Source organism: Rhinopithecus roxellana, chromosome 7 (genome assembly GCF_007565055.1).
Source record: "Rhinopithecus roxellana isolate Shanxi Qingling chromosome 7, ASM756505v1, whole genome shotgun sequence".
In the NCBI taxonomy this organism is placed as follows: Eukaryota; Metazoa; Chordata; class Mammalia; order Primates; family Cercopithecidae; genus Rhinopithecus; species Rhinopithecus roxellana.
In genome coordinates, this window is record NC_044555.1 from 47574865 (window position 1) to 47593274 (window position 18410).

An 18410-nucleotide genomic window follows, 5' to 3' on the forward strand; every position below is an offset into this window, starting at 1 on the left:
AAGGATTTTCCTATTCAATAAATAATGCTGGGATAACTGGCTAGGTGGATGCAGATGATTGAAACTGGACTCCTTTACATTATATACAAAATTAACTCAAGATGTTTTAAAAATACTCAAATGTAAAACTGAAAACAAGAAAAATTGAAAGTCAACATAGACAATGTCATTTGGGGCATAGGCACGGGCAAATAATTCATGACAAAAATGACAAAATCAATTACAACCAAAGCAAAAATTGACAAATGGGAACTAATTAAACGAATGAGCTTCTGCACAGCAAAATAAACTATCAGCAGAATAAACAGACAACCTAAAGAATGGGAGAAAATGTTTGCAAACTATGCATCTGATAAAGGTCTGCTATTCAGCATCTCTAAGGAACTTAAATAAATTTACAAGTAAAAAACAAACTCATTAAAAAGTGGGCAAAGGACATGAACAGGAAGTTTTCAAGACAAGACATACATGTGGACAAAAACTGTATGAAGGAAAGCTCAACATCACTGATCATTAGATTAATGCAAGTCATAACCACAATGAGATACCATGTCACACCAGTCAGAATGTCTATTATTAAAAAGTCAAAAATAATCAATGCTGGTGAGGTTGTGCAAAAAAAGGGAATGCTGATACACTTTGGCTAGGAGTGTACATTCATTCAACCATTGTGGATGACAGTTTGGTTATTCCTCAAAGACCTAAAGACAGAAATACTACTTGATCCAGCAATCCCATTACTGGGTGTATACCCAAAGAGACATACATAATTCTATTATAAAGACACATGCATGCATATATATTATTGCAGTCACTATTCACAATAGTAAAGATACAGAATCAATCTAAATAACGATCAGTGATAGACTGGATAAAGAAAATGTGGTACATATATACCATGGAATACTATGCAGCCATAAAAAAAAATTACTTCCTTTGCAAGGACATGAACGGAGTTGGAGGTCATTATCCTCAGTATACTAATGCTGGAGTAGAAAAGCAAGTACCATATGTTCTCACTTATAAGTGAGAGCTAAATGATGAGAACACATGGACACATAGAGGTGAACAATACACACTAGGGTCTATCAGAAGGTGAAGGTTGGTAGGAGGGAGATGATCAGGAAAGCTAACTAATGGATACTAGGCTTAATACCTGAATGATGAAATAATCTGTACACCAAACCCCCGTGACCCAAGTTTATCTATGTAATAAGCCTGCATATGTATTCCTCAACTTAAAAATTAAAAATAAATATATAGAAAAAAAGAAGTCAGTCACAAAAGACAATATAATGCATGTCTCCTTTTATATGAAATGTCTAGAATAGAATAATTTATGGATACAGAAAGTATACTTATGGTTGCCTGGGTCTCAAGAAAGAAGTGAATGGGGAGTGACTCTTAATGGATATGGGTTTTATTTTTGTAATGACTAAAATGTTCTAAATAAGATTGTGATGATGGTTGTACCAGTCTGTAAATACACTGATAACCATTGAATTATACACTTTAAATAGGCCAGTAATATAGTATGTGAATTATATCTCAATAAAGCAGTTAAAATACAAAAAAAAAAAAAAAGAATAAAAGATTATCATGTTCGTTTACACTGGCTATTGGCTTGCCGACTGGTCTTTTCAAATCCTGTTGATTCAAATGCAAATTTATATGCATCACTCTGGGTTTGCCCTAGAAAATATTTGCTACGACCTTAAAACTTTGTATATCTTCTGACCCTGAATACATTGTCTACTGGAAATTATTGTAAGGCAATAGTCGTTTATGAGAACAAAGTTTTTACTCTCATAATGTTTATCACAGTGATACCCTGCAAAATTATGAAAACATTAAAACATATCATTTCTGTTACAAGCAGAAATGATAGAACAGCTTTAAAATGTAAATATATGTCTCCATGAGAAGATAGCAGTAGCTTAGAAAACAATGTGGAGACAGGATTAATCACCTTCCAAGTAAAGATCCCCTGGGCCCTGAGTAATCAGCAACAGTATCCAGGCAGTACAGTACTTTCCATGGGCCTTGGGTTAAACACAGAGACGTAATAGCTTCAGATTTGACCCAGCACATTCCCAGCTCTGATAGCCATGCAGAAAAGACTCTTTCTGCTTGAGGAAATATAAGAAAAAAGTAAAGGGGACTTTGTATTGCAGCTTGGATACCAGCTTGGACACAATGAGGTAGAGCACCAAGAGGGCAATTGGGATTTCACATACCAGGCACTGGTTTGTGGAAGGCATTTATGAAACTTCCCTTGTACAAAGGGTATCTCACTTCCTGGAAGGGAGGGTTCCAGTCCAGGCAGTACTCACCATAGTCCTGGGATGGTGATGGCCAGAGAGAGAAACTCCACTTCTCGTGAAAAGGGGATGGAAGGGTAGGAATGGCTTTCTCTTGTGGTTTGGGTGCCACTTCAGCCACAGTAAACCAGGGTACCAGGTAGATTCCTAAGATTGGAGATTCCAGGCTCTGGCTCCTGGATGACAATTCTGGACCTGCCTGAGAATGAGAACTTGCCAACTTGTAGGGATGGACAGATGCCTGGCTGGCTTTGCTACCTGCTAATTATACAGCTCTTGAGATTTGAGCAGACATAAGTGATAGGTAGATCATAGTTACCATGAGCCTTGGGAGAGAATCAACACCTTGCTGGCTTCAGGTTTGAGCAAGCACAGTTCAAGTGATGGTGGCCACAGGGTTTCTAATGTCCCTCCTCCCCAAGCTCCAAGCAACTCTGCAAGACAGAGACTCCATTTATTTGGAAGAAAGTAAGAAAAGAGAACAAGAGCCTTTCCCTTGTAAGACAGAGAATTCTTTTGGATTGTACCCAAGACCACCAAGGCGGTACATCTACTACTCTTCAAGAGTCATGGCATTACTGAGCTTGGGGTACCTTCTAATGCAGATGTGGCTGCAGTGGCCAGAAACTTAGATTACAAAACCCAAGTCCCTATCACAGAGAAAGAATTCAGAATACTATCAGATAAATTTAACAAAAAAATTGAAATAAGTAAAAAGAATCAAGCAGAAAATCTGGAGCTGAAAAATACCATTGCAATACTGAAGAATGCATCACTCTCTCTTACCAGCAAAACTGATCAATCAGAGGAAAGAAATGGTGAGCCTGGAGACAGGTTATTTGAAAATACATAGTCAGAGGAGACAAAAGAAAAGAGAATAAAAAAGAATGAAGCACACCTACAGGATCTAGAGAATAGCCTTAAAAGGGTAAACCCGTGGTATTGATCTTAAACAGGAGGTAGAGAAATAGATGGGGACAGAAATTCATTCAAAATGATGATAACAGAAGACTTCCCCAAACCATAGAAAGATATCAGTATTTAAATAGAAGTACAAGTAGATTTAACCCAAAGAAGACTACCTCAAGGCAATTAATACTCAAACTTCCAAAGGTCAAAGGATCTTAATGGAAACAAGAGAAAAGAAACAAATAACATATAATGGAGCTCCAATATGTCAAGCAGCATATTTTTTAGCAGAAATTTTATAGGCCATGAGAGAATGACATGACATAATATATTTCAAGTGCTAAAGAAAAAAAAAATCATGCATCATTGAATAATATATCTAGTAAAAATATTTAAAGAGTTTCCCAGACCAAAAAAAAAAAAAAATAGCTAAAGGATTTCACCAACAGCAGAACTGTCCTACAGTTCTACGGCTAAAAGGAGTTTTTCAGTCTGAAACAAAAGGATGTTAATGAGCAAGAACAAATCATCTGAAGGTACAGAACTCTCTGATAATAGCAAGTAAACACAAAAGCAAGAATATTATAACACTATTATTGGTGTATAAATTACTGATATCTTGAGTAGAAAGACTAAAACTAAAGCAATACAAAATAATCACCACAACTTTTCAAGACATAAACAGTTCAATAAGATATAAATAGGAACAACAAAAACTTAAGAAGTCCAAGAATGAAATTAAAAAGTGTAGTTGATATTGGTTGTCTTTTTGCTTGTTAGTTTCTTTATGCACTCAGTTTTAAGTTGTAATTAGTTTAAAATACTGAGTTATAAGATAGTATTTGCAAGCCTCATGCTAACAGCAATGCACACACACACAAAAGCAAGAAATTGAAATATACCACCAGGGAAAATTATCCTCTAAAAGAAGACAAGAAGGAAGGAAAGGAAAGAGAGGATCACAAAACAACCAAAAAAAAATCAAAATTGCAGGAGTAAGGCCTCACTTATCAATAACAACATTCAATGTAAATGGACTGAGCACTTCAATCAAAAGGCAAAGAGTAGGTGCATGGATTAAAAAACAGAGAGACCTAAGAATCTGTTGCCTACAAGAAACAAACTTCACCTATAAAGACACCCGTAGAGTGAATATAAAGGATGATAAAAAGATATTCCATACCATTGGAAACCAAAAAAGAGCAGGAGTAGCTACACATATATCACACAAAATAGATTTCAAGACAAAAACTGTAAAAAGAGATAAAGAATGTCATTATATAATGTTAAAGGGGTTGAGCCAGCAAAAGGATATTGTAAATATATATGCACTCAACACTGGAGAATCAAGATATATAAAGCAAACATTATTAGAGCTAAATACAGAGATTGACTACAATATAATAAGAATAGGAGACTTTAACTTCCTCTTTCATCATTGGACAAATCATCTAGACAGAAAATCCACAAGGAAACATCAGGCTTAATCTGCACTATAGATCAAATGGACCAAATAGATGTTTACAGAACATTTTATCAAATGGCTGCAGATGCACATTCTTCTCCTCAGCACATGGATAATTTTCAAGGATAAATCGTATGTTAGGCTAAAAAACAAGTCTTAAAAAATTAAAATTAAATTTTATATCAAGTATCATCTCTGATTTCAGAGATGAAACAAAACTAGAAATCAATAACTAGAGAAATTTGGAAACTATGCAAATACATGGAAATTAAAAAAATGTGTGTCTGAATGACCAGTGGATCAATAAAGAAATTTAAAAGGAAATCAAAAATTACTGAAACAAATGATAATGCAAATACAACATAACAAAACCTATGGGAAACCACATATGCAGTATTAAGAGGGAAGATTGTAGCTATAAGTGCCTACATCAGAAAATTAGAAAAACTTCAAATAAGCTATCAAACGATCCATCTTAAAGAACTAGAAAAGCAAGAGCAGAGCAAATTCAAAATTGGTAGAAGAAAGGAAATAATAAAGATCAGAACAGAAATAAATAAAATGGAAGCAAATAAAACAATACAAAAGATCAACAAAATGAAAAGTTTGTCTTTTGAAAACAAAAAAATTCTCAAACCTCTACCCTAAAAACAGGAGAGAAAACCCAAATGAATAATATGAGAAATGAAAAAGGAGACATCACAACTGATGCTGCAGAAATTCAAAGGATCATTAGAGGCTACTATGAGCAAATGTATGCCAATAAATTGGAAAACCTAGAAGTGGATAAATTTTTAGATAATACAACCTACCAAGGTTGAACCTAGAAGAAATCCAAAACATGATCAGAGCAACAACAAGTAATGAGATCAAAGCCATAATCAGTGTCTCTCAGCAAAGAAAAGTCCCGGACCTGATAGCTTCGCTGCTGAAATTTGACATTTAAAGAACTAATACCAATCCTATTCAAACTATTCTGAAAAATAGGGGGATGAATACTTCCAAATTCACAGTACAAGGACAGTATTACCCTGATACCAAAACCAGACAAAGACACATCAAAAAAAGAAAACCACAGGCTAGTATTCTTGATGAACATTGACACAAAGATTCTCAATTACATACTAGCAAACCAAATTTAATGACATATTAAAAAGATTATTCATCATAACCATGTTGGATTTATCCAAGGGATATAAGGATGGCTTACCATATGCAAATCAATCACTGTGATATATCATGTCAACAGAATGAAATTTCAATTGATGCTGAAAAAATTTGATAAAATTGAACATCCCTTTATGATTAAAAAAAAAAAAAACCTGAAAAACTGGGTACAGAGAGAACATACCTCAACACAATAAAAGACATATGTCACAGACACACAGCTAGTATCATACTGAGTAGGGAAAACCTGACAGCTACTTTTTTCTAAGAACTAGAACATGACAATGATGCTCACTTTCATCATTGCTATTCAACATGGTACTGGAAGTCCTAGCTAGAGCAGGCAAGAAAAAGAAGTAAAGGGCATTTATATTGGAAAGGAAGAAGACAAAGTATGTTTGTTTGCAGTTGATATAATCTTATATTTGGAAAAGTGTAAAGAGTCCACCAAATCTATTAGAACTAGTAAACAAAATTGAAGGATACAAAATCAACATACAAAAATCAGTAGCATTTCTATATGCCAGCAGTGAACAATCTGAAAAAAGAAATCGAAAAGGCAATCTTATTTAAAATAGCCACAAATAAAATACCTAGAAATTAACTTAACCAAAGAAGTGATAAATCGTGGAAGAAAGATTTTACCTTACCTAGAGCTGAAACGGATTTAGGAAGCTTAGCAAAATATAAAAGTAGAAGAAGCAGTGGAAAGAGCCCTGTAGGCACTCCTGGTTTCCAGCTTGAGCTTGTGGAATTCATCCTTGTCTTTATCTCACAGGATTCCTTGGGGGTACAGCCACTGAAATTAAGGAAGGGCCATAGGGTGAAAGAAGCTTCTGGCTGAACTTTGTACTAATTTCGACCAAATGTGAATATTCTTGAGCAGAATCCAATGGGCAAAGGGGAAGTGCAAGCTTTTTCTTTCTTTCAGGGATACCAATAGGTCATAGTTTTGGTCTCTTTAGGTAATCCCGTATTTCATGGAGCCTTGTTTATACTTCTTTATTGTTTTTTCTTTATTTTGTTTTCAGAGAGCCAGACTTTGAGCCCTGAGGTTCTTTCCTCATCTTGGTCAATTCTGCTGTTAATACTGTGATTGCATTGTGAAATTTTTGAAGTTAGTTTTTAAGTTTTATCATATCACTTTGATTATTTCTAAAAGTAGCCATATTGCCTTTCATCTCTTTTACCATTTTATTGTATTCTTTAGAAGCCTTGGATTGGGTTTTGACTTTATCCTGAATTTCAAGGATCTCCATTCCTATCCCTATTCTGAATTCTATTTCTGTCATTTCTGCCATTTCAGCCTGGTTAAGAACCATTCCTGGGGAGCTAGTGCAGTGTTTTGAAGGGAAGAAGACACTGTGGCTTTCTTAGTTGCCAGACTTCTTGATCTGCTCTTATTCTCATTTTTGTGGGCTGATGTTTCTTCAGTAATTGATGTTCCTGTTTCTTTGGAAAGCATTGGGTAGATTTTTTTCTCTTCTTTGATGTCCTTAGGGGTTTGGCTGTGGTAGATTCTGTCAACAGACTTTGTCTCTGGAAGATTTTAGGAGGCCAAGGCTCACGTCAGGACTCCTGGGCCTCATGTACTAACTCTGGGGGGCTGGTATTAGGTCCCCACCTTTGTTCTTTGGCTTCTTGATATTAGGAACCTGCTGTGCTAGAGGGGTTGATGTATTCCAAGGCTGCTGGTTACAACACTCCAATGGGTGGTGCCAATCAAACACTTCATTTGGTGGTGGCAGTGGAATCTATGCTAATTCCCACATGCCAGCAGTGGTGGAATCACAGCATGGTGCACACTCATTGGCTGGATAAGGGGTCTGGAAGGCACAGGGTTACCAGCTTCCATGTGGGCATTTATAGTAGCAGTGGTGGTGGCACAGTATGTAGGAGGGATGGGGCTGCTGATGTCCATTCATGCATTCATGTTGGTGGCAGTGTTGTTGTGGAAGCATGACACTGGCAGATATGAAGCTAGTGCCCTCCATGCATGCATTCACACAAGCAGCAGTGGCAACACAGGGTGGAGGCCAGGGCTGCTGGTCTCTATGCACACATTCATGCAAGCAATGGCGGAGCAGCAGGAGTGGGCAGGGTGTGCTCACATCCAGAGTAGTGGCATAGTGGGGTGCACACATAAATGCATGCTGGCAGGGAAGAGAGTTGAGGTCGACCAGCATGCACATGCACTGACAAAGCAATGTCAGGGGTAGCCGTGGGCAAATTTGTGCTGTCAAAGGGGCACAGAGGAGGCCATAGTGGGGGGAATGTGTGGGTGGACTTGTGTGCACCAGTAGGAGCTGCTCTGCTGGAGCTCTGCAAAGGTCAGGCATGGACTGTCAGTGCAGGAGCTGTGATGTGTGTCTCCAGGAGGCACTCCAGCTGGGCACCCAAGGCTGCACTGCAAGCATGTGCAGCCAGCCTGAGGCTTCAGCAAACAGGAGTTTCCTCAGGTTGGACCAGTCCTGACTCACAGGCAAGATCATCTTGTTCTGTTTAGATCCAACAGTTTCCCTAAGGCTAAAGTCTCCTAGGGGAGTAAAGGTGAACCTTGGGGGATGGACATCCCTGGCTGTACTCCACTGAAGATACTCACACCAAATCCTTTGGGTTCCACACTGGCTGGTCTTCTGCCTCTACCACTTCTCTAAGCAGCTCTGCCTGCCAGTACAAGTGTCCATGCAGATTATGGGGTCTCCTGCTGCCAGAATTCCAAAGATCCATGGCGTGGGCGGGTTGCTCTTCACCTGCTCAACTTACCTTTTTCCTGGGAGTGGTTGGTGGCCAGGAAAAACTCCCAGTGCATGGAAGTCCCTTGCAGGGTTCCCAGCTTCCTTTCTCTATAGCCCAGCATCTGCATCTTCCCTCCATCAATTCTCATTGTCTTCCCTCCAAAGTTCTGCTTGGAGTGTGCCAGTCTTCCCAATGTCCTAGTCTCTTGGTGGCAGATATTTCTCTTGGCTGCATTGAGTGAGCCACCTTGCCTCTAACTTTTGGAAGCCTTTTAACTAGATATTATCTCATTTTTGCTTTGGTTGTCCGTGCTTGTGAGGTACTACTCGAATCTTTGCCTAGTCCAGTGTCTTGGAGAATTTCTGTGATATTTTCTTGTAGTAGTTTTATAGTTTGAAGTGTTAGATAATAATCAGACTCAACAAATGGCAGAATTCACAATTAATGAAACACGCAATAGTAGATCAATGTAAAAATATCTTTAAGATAAATCTGATTTAAATATTGAAAGAGATGAAAAAGGGACTGTAATTTGTAAGACAAGAACAGGAATCTTCTTTAACAAAAAGGTATATTTTAAAAAAGAAACAACTGGAAAATTTATAAATGAAACAGGTATGCATTGAAATAAAACCATTAATAGATTGCTCATATATTTTGACAGACTCAAGGCTGAGTATTGAGTTAGAACACAGATTAGACAGGGGTCACATCTAATTCATCCCTGTACCCCAGTGTCTAATACAATAAGACCAGCATATAACAAGTGTTTCAAAATTGCTTATTAAATTGAACTGGGTAAGTGGTCTTCAGATAGGCCGGACATCTCTGGGCTTCTCCAGCGTATAGGGGTTCCAGGGAGCAGGACAGCCTCAAGTGGAACTCCCTGAGGGCTGAGCTGAGCTAGGTATGGTTCCTTGTGGGTGGAGTAGGCAACAAAGGCTATCTAGAAAAGAGGTATTGGCTTTACCACTCACCTCAGGGACTAGCTAGTTTGTTCCCTCTCAGAGATGGAGAGTGAATTCTCTTCATTCAGCACATGTCTGGCTACTATTCCTCCTCCCCGTGTCAAAGATACTTAAAGTAGTGAAAACAGATCTTATTCAGTAACTACTAACAATGCTGAAAAAAGCTGAGCTCCATTCCAATTTTTGCAAAGGTGGTTTGGGTGTTTTAAAGGGAGAGTGATGTTGGGAGCTGAGTAGAGTCAGAGAAGTGAAAATTACCAAAGATTGGTCAGTGTAAATGCACTGTGTTTAGGCCAGCTGTGTTTGTTAGTCGGCAGTTATCAAAGTTAGGATTTGTCCTTCCACAGAGACTGAAAGACAGAGTTCCTATCTTTCTTGATTGCATTTCAAAGGAATGGCCCTCAGGTCCTTGGGAGAGACACTTCTGAATTGTAAGAGATACATATTCACCGTAATAAGCCCTTTATACTATGTGCTCTAAAAAAGGTAATTCAAGGTCTTTTCATCAGATTTGGGCAAGAACAAATAGTATATTTTCCTGGCAGCATTGAACTTTCTCAGGCAGTCATTTTAGTGGGGTTTGGGGTCAATTATAGGAACCCAGCCTTAGGCTGTGAGAAACTCCATGCTAGAGTTTAGTTAGATCTCTTACTACTACAGGGGTTTGGACAAAAGTGTTAGTTCTAGGAGTTCTGCAGTTCTCCCTTCTTAGAAACTATAAGGATGTCCATGGCTCTATTTATGTGAGGAAACATTATATAAATGGTTGATGTTAACAACCTGCCAAAGATTATTTTTCTCAGTCCCTCCCTCCTAGGCCTTTTGCAACCCTCACCCCCCGACATTCCAGAGAAAGGGGAGCAATCTTGTGTGCAACCAGCTCTCCACACCTGGCCCCCACAGCTGGATCTCAGGGTGATCTCCTTTACCAGCTGGAATGATAAATACCTTCTTCCAGGACAGCAGCCCTCTTTATCTTGCAGAAGGAGGCAATCCAGGCTGGGTCCTTCGCCAGGGCACCATTTTCCTGCAGACTCTACAGGAAAATAAATTTGTCTGAGCTGTGGCCTAAGCAGGTCAAGTCTTCAGTAGAGAGGTCAACTTCAGAAACAGTGGCTATTCTTGTGTCTTCCCTTTCTCTATCCTCCTTCCCTTCTATATTACAAAAGAAGTGAACACTTAGAGGACAGAAACTTTATCCTGTCTAGCCCATGTCAAAGAAGATGCTCTCAAGAGAAGAGCGGTTTGAGAGAGGCTGCTTGGACCTTAGGCCTCAGCTCCCAACTCCCTCCCTAACTCTTCCCCTTTAGAAAGGAAATCATCCTCACTGACTGACGCCCTGAGTGGCAACTAAGCAGGTGGTTTCCTGTAGGACACTGAGGTCTGCTTAAATAGACCACCCATAAGCTTCCATAAAAATATCTTGTGTATTGGAGTCTACAAACAATATATTATTGATGCACCTAAACCTCACTAATTCATTTCCACCTGGGGTTAACATTTGCCTGAAGTATTTTCTAAAGAAAACAAAGACTAGTGATTCTAACAACCCAGGAGTTGTTTGACTTCAGCTACCCAGGTGTTGACAAGTAGTAGTTTTAAAAGCAGTTGTATGGCATGGAAATATCACTAGACTAAGATACAACTGGTTTGGGTCACAGTTCCGACATCATCAAATGGGAGAGGTGTGACTGGGATTTTCTATCAATTTATTGAAAACAGCATTAAGTGGCCTAGAAAGATGTGAGTAACTTTACCAAGTTCACACAGCTAGTAAGTGACAGCAAAAGTACCGTCCATATCTAGAGTTCTTAACCATTCCAAATATATTGTCCCATCCTTATCAGGTGCTTGTTTATTACTATGGTGTCTAGAGAGCAAAAGTATTAATATTTCAGGGCACACTTTTTCGCAACTATTTTTTTTTTTTTGGCAACTAGCTTCAAATCCTGCCTGCAGAGAATGCCTAAAGATATTGTTGAGCACTCACTGAGATGGAAAACAAACCCTGTTCAGGGAGAAATCTTACTGTCTGGAGATCCCCTCTAGGAAGAAAGAAGGAGACTGTGGGGGTCTTGTCTGAACATGAAAGACACTTATGAGTTGGTCTATATTGTCAGTATTGGAGGATTTAGGGGCAGCAATCCTTGGAGCAGGGGGAATTTCCTTGAAATCTAGCTCAGCTTTTCCTTGGATTGTATGTTTATTTCTGGATGGCTTGTGTGTGTATACAGAAGCTGACGGAGAGAAAGTGCAGGCAAGGCTTTTCTAACCACTCATCCCTGAAAGAGGGCACTCCTGGGACTCAGGAACTGAAAGTGATTATATTCTCCATGTTATCTCTCTAAGAAGGATCCAAATCATAAGTTAAAGAGGACTCTGGATGTAATATATACAGGATGATGAATCCATATCTAACCAATATCTATTCTGCAAGCCCAAATGTAGCCAAAACTTCAATACTTGTTGGATGTTGATGGCCCACAGTCTGCAAATGAACTCAGGCCTTTCCATCTTCCAAATGAGTTCACAAAGATAAGAAAGATGTTTTGTCTGGTGTTCTAAAGGCTTAATAGTGACTGACTTACATTGTAGTAATTTGTACAGCATCCTCTGTAAGTCTTGTTTACCAGACACTCACTTCTACCCCTAAGTATTTCTTAGTGGGTGTTAATTCTAAATTGGTGCCTGAAGGATGGGAGTACTCAAATCTCTCTTGGTCTTCAAAGGAATGGCTGTGGCCACAGAGAGACTATACCTTTTCCTACACCATAGGCATGTGCCTTGCAAGTCTCACTCTTGTCACTTCTGGGAAACTGCATGTGGTCTCTGTGACAAAGGGCCATTTCCCACTTCTGTTCTTGCACTCTGAGCAACCTTGGGCAGGTCAGAAGTTCTTTCAGGTCATTGTTCTTTCAGGATTCCAAAAAAATTACTTAACACTTCTGGAGCTCCAGAAAAGATGATATTTGACACTCTCTGAATGAGATAAGCAGGTAAGGCTGGAGGCTTGAAGAGGTTCAGCTGCAGAAGACTCATAGGGCAGAGTAAGGAGATTGGACAGAAATGCATATTCTATACCAAGACAGCTCTCATGGAGCCCCAGTGGTGGAACGAGGAAGAGCCTGGAGAAATTTCAGCTTCGCTTTCATTCTCCTGAGTGCTATCATCTTGCCTCTCCACTCTGACCATGCAGCCTTTCTTTGTATATCCCAAAAGTCAGAAAATTTAAGGGGGAACATTGGGCAGGCCTGGAGTGGGGCTCCTTGGACTCCAAGCCCAGTTCTCATTGACTGGCTGTGTGACCTTGGGCATATTACTTAAGCCTCAGTTTCCCTTAGTGCTAAGTGGGACTATTAAAATGCTTCTTAGAGAAATGGTGGAAAGATTAGATCTAAGAACATGAAGAACCCAGCACAGTGCCTGGAGCATATTTAGTATTAAAACAATTGGCAGCATTACATTGATCATTGTTGTCTAGATGCTACACGTTCCCTGTGGCAGATTTCTGTCTCTCTTTACTGGAGCCCCCCAGAAGAGCTGACATGTTTGTGAACCCAGAAATTGCACCAATCCAAAAAGTCAGAGTAAAAAATCTTGGCAACTTAACGTGCTTGCTTCCATCCCCTCTCCCGTCTCACAAGCATGTACGGGTTAAGAATGAGAGAACTGCTGTTTAGCACACAAGCAAGACTCTGCTCCAAGGTCCCAGATTTTGAGTTGGATACTCTCCCGCCTGACAACCCACCCCACCCCATTTTCAAGAACCCTTTCAGATCGGACTCTCCAATTACTCATTTTCTCGTCGCTAGAAGCCCTGCCCTTAGCATTCAGACTTTGGAATGCTACTGATGGGAAGATCACTGAGACTGGGCTGTATTGCCCTAGCAACCGCGGAGTGCGCCTGCGCAGTGGCATCCCCAAGCCGACAGCTCTAATTAGGCTTCTGCATCTCAGCCGGCCAGACTTTGGATACAAAAGGGCATATCTTCCTTCTCCCTGCCGCTCCTCCAGCGAAACGATTGTGTCGTTCTCTTCCTGAAGCTGTTGAAAATGTGAAGAATGTCTTCTAACTCCCTCCCATCTGATAGGAGGTAGCAGATGGGAGTAGCCCCCGGTGATTAGATGGATGAAAATGGCAGAAAGCTTGCCTGTGCAAGGAAATGAAGACATATAGATCCTACGCTACTGGTAGGCAGCAGCCCTCCCTCTGTAATTAGTGATTTTCCATATGACACTCATCCTTATACCAGGGCTCCCTCTCAGAAATTGTTACCTGCTGGCTCTCTAGAGAACGCTTATGGGGAGCTATGAGCCAGGTTGGAAGCTGTAAGGGGGATCAGAATGAAGAGAGCCTAAATGCAAACACTCAACAGCTTGGGTGCTGAAATAAACTGCATTGGCAGAGGATCCCCTGCAGAGTTCCTCCAGGTATATTGTTCAGTCTGACTGAAGGTGCAAGGCCATTGTTGGCTCTCAAGAGTCACTCTGAGGATATGGGCCCTTGTTACCTCTGCCACAGACTTATTTCTCCTACTCCTCCTTTAAAGTCATTGTCTTTCTGAGCTATTTCAAATTCTTCATAGGTGCTTTACACACTGCCTCTGTCTTCACTAGCAGTCCTTCACTTCCTCTCCCCAACCTCAGATCTTACAATAGATGTCACTTAAGCACATCTTGTCCCCAGCCCTCCATACCACTTCATCCTCCCCACCACTATTCCTGACTAATTTCCCACTCATCCAGGCTTGACACCTCTGCACCTTCCCCAGACTTTCTTAGATGCCATCACCTTCCCACTATCCTTCCCAGCACTTAAAATCAGAAGTTATTCCTGTGGACTCTCATAGAACTCTGAGCTTATGCCTATTATGCAACCTTACATAGCATAATATAATTGCTGGTTTACTTCCATGAGCCCTCCCCTTTAAGCCCTGGAGCCCAGCTGGGTCTTCTTCACTCTTATATTCCCAGCACACAGCACTGTTCTCAGAGCATGGCAGATGCTTAATAAATGCTTATAGAATAAATGAATGCATAAGCATGGTGTCTAATTCATTATGCTTTTATTGCAAATACAGGTAAATGACAGTTTTATTTGTATATATATGGAGAGAGTTGTATATATGTATATAACTACATATATAGTTATATGTATGATATATAGTTATATATATTATATATAGTTGTATATATGTATACAACAGTAGACACAAAGGGAGAGCAATCACAGATCAGTGGTTTTGTGTTTGTGTGTGTGTGTGTTATTGTTATTTAACTCCTGTACCAGACCATTTTACTGATTATTTCAAAGCTGTCAATATTATCAATACATTTTACAGAGATATCTGAACTTTTATACTGAAACAAGACAGGGATGGCAAATGAAAAATTCCATTTATAAATATTGATCATTAACCTAATTCAAGGGTATATTAAAAGGAAGGAAATATTACTAGAATTGGAACACAGACAGCAAGCACAATGTGTACTTCCCACCCAAACCCTCCCTGAATTCTAATTTAGAGCCCCAATGACAATTTTACCAAGGCATCTTTAATGGATGCCACTCAGCTGAAGTGATACATATTCCCTAGACTTCACATGGGGCCAAGGAAGAACATGGTAGTTGCCTCAGATTTGGCTCTGGCCTCCTCATCTTCCACAGCCTCCCTATATTGTTCTGGCCAGTCCTGTGGTAGCTTTCTGTAGAGCCTGGCCATGTACTCCAAGACTTTCATTTTGGTGGTTTCATGGTGAGCTCGAGGACCCCATAGAAGCTCATATTCAACTGGGTTAGAGTAGGACAGTGGCCTGCATTCCAGATAGCGCTGTCTCATAAGCTTACAGGTGATAGCATGCTTTCTCCCTACATCCACACTAAATCTTCGAAGTAAGTTCCAGACATTGGCCTCTTTGACACGGTTGCCCATCAAGAATATCAAACCTAGGATTGGCATTACATATTCTTGAGTGGGTCTCCCCAGGCTCTCTAGCATCACTTGCTCTTCCTCTGATTCTGGTTGCTGGACAAGGAGGTAGATGTGCTCACTGGTATCAACCTCAATCAGAGACAACCCATAGAACATATCAAGAATTAGAGTAGCTCTATTGAGGATATTTGGGAACACATCCTCAAATTCTTTGCCAGTGTGAGCCAATAGCTCATCCTGATGTATAGGCAGCAACTCCTCAGAGACACCAATAGCCAACTGGACCAAATCATTTGCCTTATCATTCATAGTGTCCTCCGACCAGAACTCTAAGCCAGCAGTCAGGCTTCTTTCTTTGGTTTTGTCAGCTTCCAGGGCCTTGTTATATTCTTCTGGCCAGCTCTGGGGTTCTTCATCATGGGCATCTGACACAAACTTCAGGGCTTCCATCTTTGTGACTTCCCTATGGGCTCTAGAGCCCCACAAGAACTCAAATTCGAGGGGATTAGTGCCATACACTGGCCAGTACTCCAAGAATCGCATGCGCACAAAGTCAGTGGTGAGGAGGTTCCTTGTGTTCCCAAAGAGGTTGTTGATCCTCTGAGGCTTATCCCACATATCAACTTTTAGCAGCAGGTCCCAAATGGATGCCTCTCTTGCTCGGTTCCCATTCAAGAGGATGTGGCCTAGGACTAGGGCCAGGAGACTTGCTTTTGGCATGTCCAGGGACTCCGCTATCCTATCGGTGATCTGGGAACCCCGTTTGCTGACTAAATTGTATGTGTCAGCCTGTGGATCAATAACTCTCAGGTTCAACCCAAAGACCCGGTCCAGGTGAGCTGAGGCTCGTCTGAGGATCTCAGGGAACTGATCTGAGTACTCTCTGAGAAACTCCAGCATCTCAGACTGCTGAATAGACCCCTCCTTCTGGCTTTTCATTCTTAAGAAATTCACCAAAGCAATCGACCTGTCTTCTAGAGGGTCGTGGACCCTGAGCGCCCCCAAACGTCTGGACTGCTCGTCTATCAGGACTTCCAGGTCATTCGTGTCCTGAACGGCCTGGGAAGTGTTGACACACTGAGGGTTGATTGGTGCCTGAGGGCACTGGGGGGCATCAACGACTAGCATGGGGGTGGGGGGCCCGGAGGCGTTAGTAGCTTGTATTTCACCTCTGCCGTCGCTGTAATCTGCAGTGATCTCTGCGTTACAGCGGCGTGCATTCTGGCTTACCAGAGACATGGTTCCAGGAGACAGGAGCGGGAACGGTGAGATCAGCGATCAGTCAGAGAGAGGACCGTAGCAGTGTTGGTGCCTCGGCACAAAGCTGAAGCCCGAGATCCTGGAGCTGGAAGGATCAAAAGTGAGATCTGGTGTGAAGAGCGATTTTTCTACACAAGCGCTGGCCAGCAACGACTGCAAGCCTCAGAGCGTTAGTTTGCCACAGCCTACGCAGGCGCAGTCAGGCTTTGCATCGTAGTGGCCACGCCCCATTCCCTGTCTTCCTTGCCTCTCATTCCCTCCCCCTCACCTCTGAAGGGCAGGCTAGGCTGGTTGAAGTGGTTGCTGCTGAACTTGAACTTGTTAGAGAAGAGAATTCAAGAAAGGGAGTAACAGATATAGCAAAAGGGTCAAGGGATGAGGAGCGTTCAGTGATGCTCCCTCCACTTGAAGTTTTTCTGTGGGGCATAAAGCACCATGCTATCAGGTGGTAGAGGATTCAGAGAGGAGAAGGAGGAGCAGAAGGTGGAGGAAGGGAGGAGGAGGAGGAGGAGGACGCTGACGATGAGAATTATTTTACAGACTCATTAAAGCATCCATTCACTCAACAGATATTTACTGACCACATGCCACATGCCAGGCACAGTGCTGTACATCAGAGTACAAACATAGTGATTTTTCCCTTTTTGTGTGGTGCTTACATTCTGAGGTAGGTTCAAACAATGGTAATAATAATGAGAGATAACACTTATGGAGCACTGACTATGTGCAGGCACTGTTTCTGGTGCTTTCACTTTCCTCATACTAATTCATATAATGCTAGCTATTAGGTCCTACTCTTAATGATCCTTATTTTACAGATGAGGAAACTGGTTCATGGAGGTCAATGTACCTGTCCAAAGTCAAGCAGCAATAAAAGAAAGAGACCACTCAGGTCTGTCAGTCTCAAGCATATTACTTTCTCTCACACCATCTGATCTTTAACCTTATTTATTAAACATGACTCATAAAATAGATGCTCTGATGGAGGGTTAATTAACATGTGATACAAACGCAGAAGTAAGTAATGAATTACAGCTTAGTCTGGGGTATGTTAAATTGTGGACAGTTTCCAATAAAGCCTCAAGAAGAAGTTGAACTCTAAGTGATGAATACATGGGAAGGGTTTTAGTAGTATTCTAACCTGAAGTAACAGCAACAGGAAAGGCCTAGAGGAGTGTAGTTACAAGTTTGTGTAACAGCCACTCTCCAGGGTGACTAGAGCCAGAGTGCACTAGAATGGGTGGGAGATGAGGATGAAGGTTGCTAGACAGTAAGGACTGTATTTTCTATTCTTCACTTAGTATGTCAAAGTTTGTTGTGGCCCCACAGGGCAGGAATGGTCGCATCAGAATAGAAGCTATTTATTCAGAGGGTTTATGTATGTGCATGCATGCCAGCACACATGTGTATTTGGGGAGGCATAATCCAAACACTTTAGCCAGGAAGAGGTGAGTCAGCTGCTTTATTTTCTGAGAGCTCTACTAAAATAGTTGGGCTAAAACATAGCTGTAATCCTAGACTTCAGTCACCAAGTTGAAGACTATGATGGTTGCATTTTCCAGTGGGGCATTGGAAAGAGAAAAGATTTGTATAGGGTTGCCATCTGCAGTTACAATTGAAATTCTTCCTTAAATTCTTGATGGTAATG

General features: G+C 40.9%; 1 protein-coding gene across 1 annotated transcript; it reads right to left on the reverse strand.

The window, feature by feature from the left end:
- Window positions 1-14619: 14619 nt before the first annotated feature.
- On the reverse strand, window positions 14620-16936 carry MAGEE2 (MAGE family member E2). The gene is made up of 2 exons (XM_010355915.2): window positions 14737-16936; window positions 14620-14669 (listed from the first exon to the last, which is right to left on the reverse strand). The coding sequence occupies exon 1, from the start codon at window positions 16739-16741 to the stop codon at window positions 15170-15172; it is 1572 nt and encodes a 523-aa protein (XP_010354217.1). The 5' UTR covers window positions 16742-16936; the 3' UTR covers window positions 14620-14669; window positions 14737-15169.
- Between the last annotated feature and the right edge of the window lie 1474 nt (window positions 16937-18410).

What these genes read in the sequence shown, in the direction of transcription:
- MAGEE2 (XM_010355915.2), bottom strand. Translation starts at nt 16,741, where the DNA reads ATGTCTCTGGTAAGCCAGAATGCACGCCGCTGTAACGCAGAGATCACT.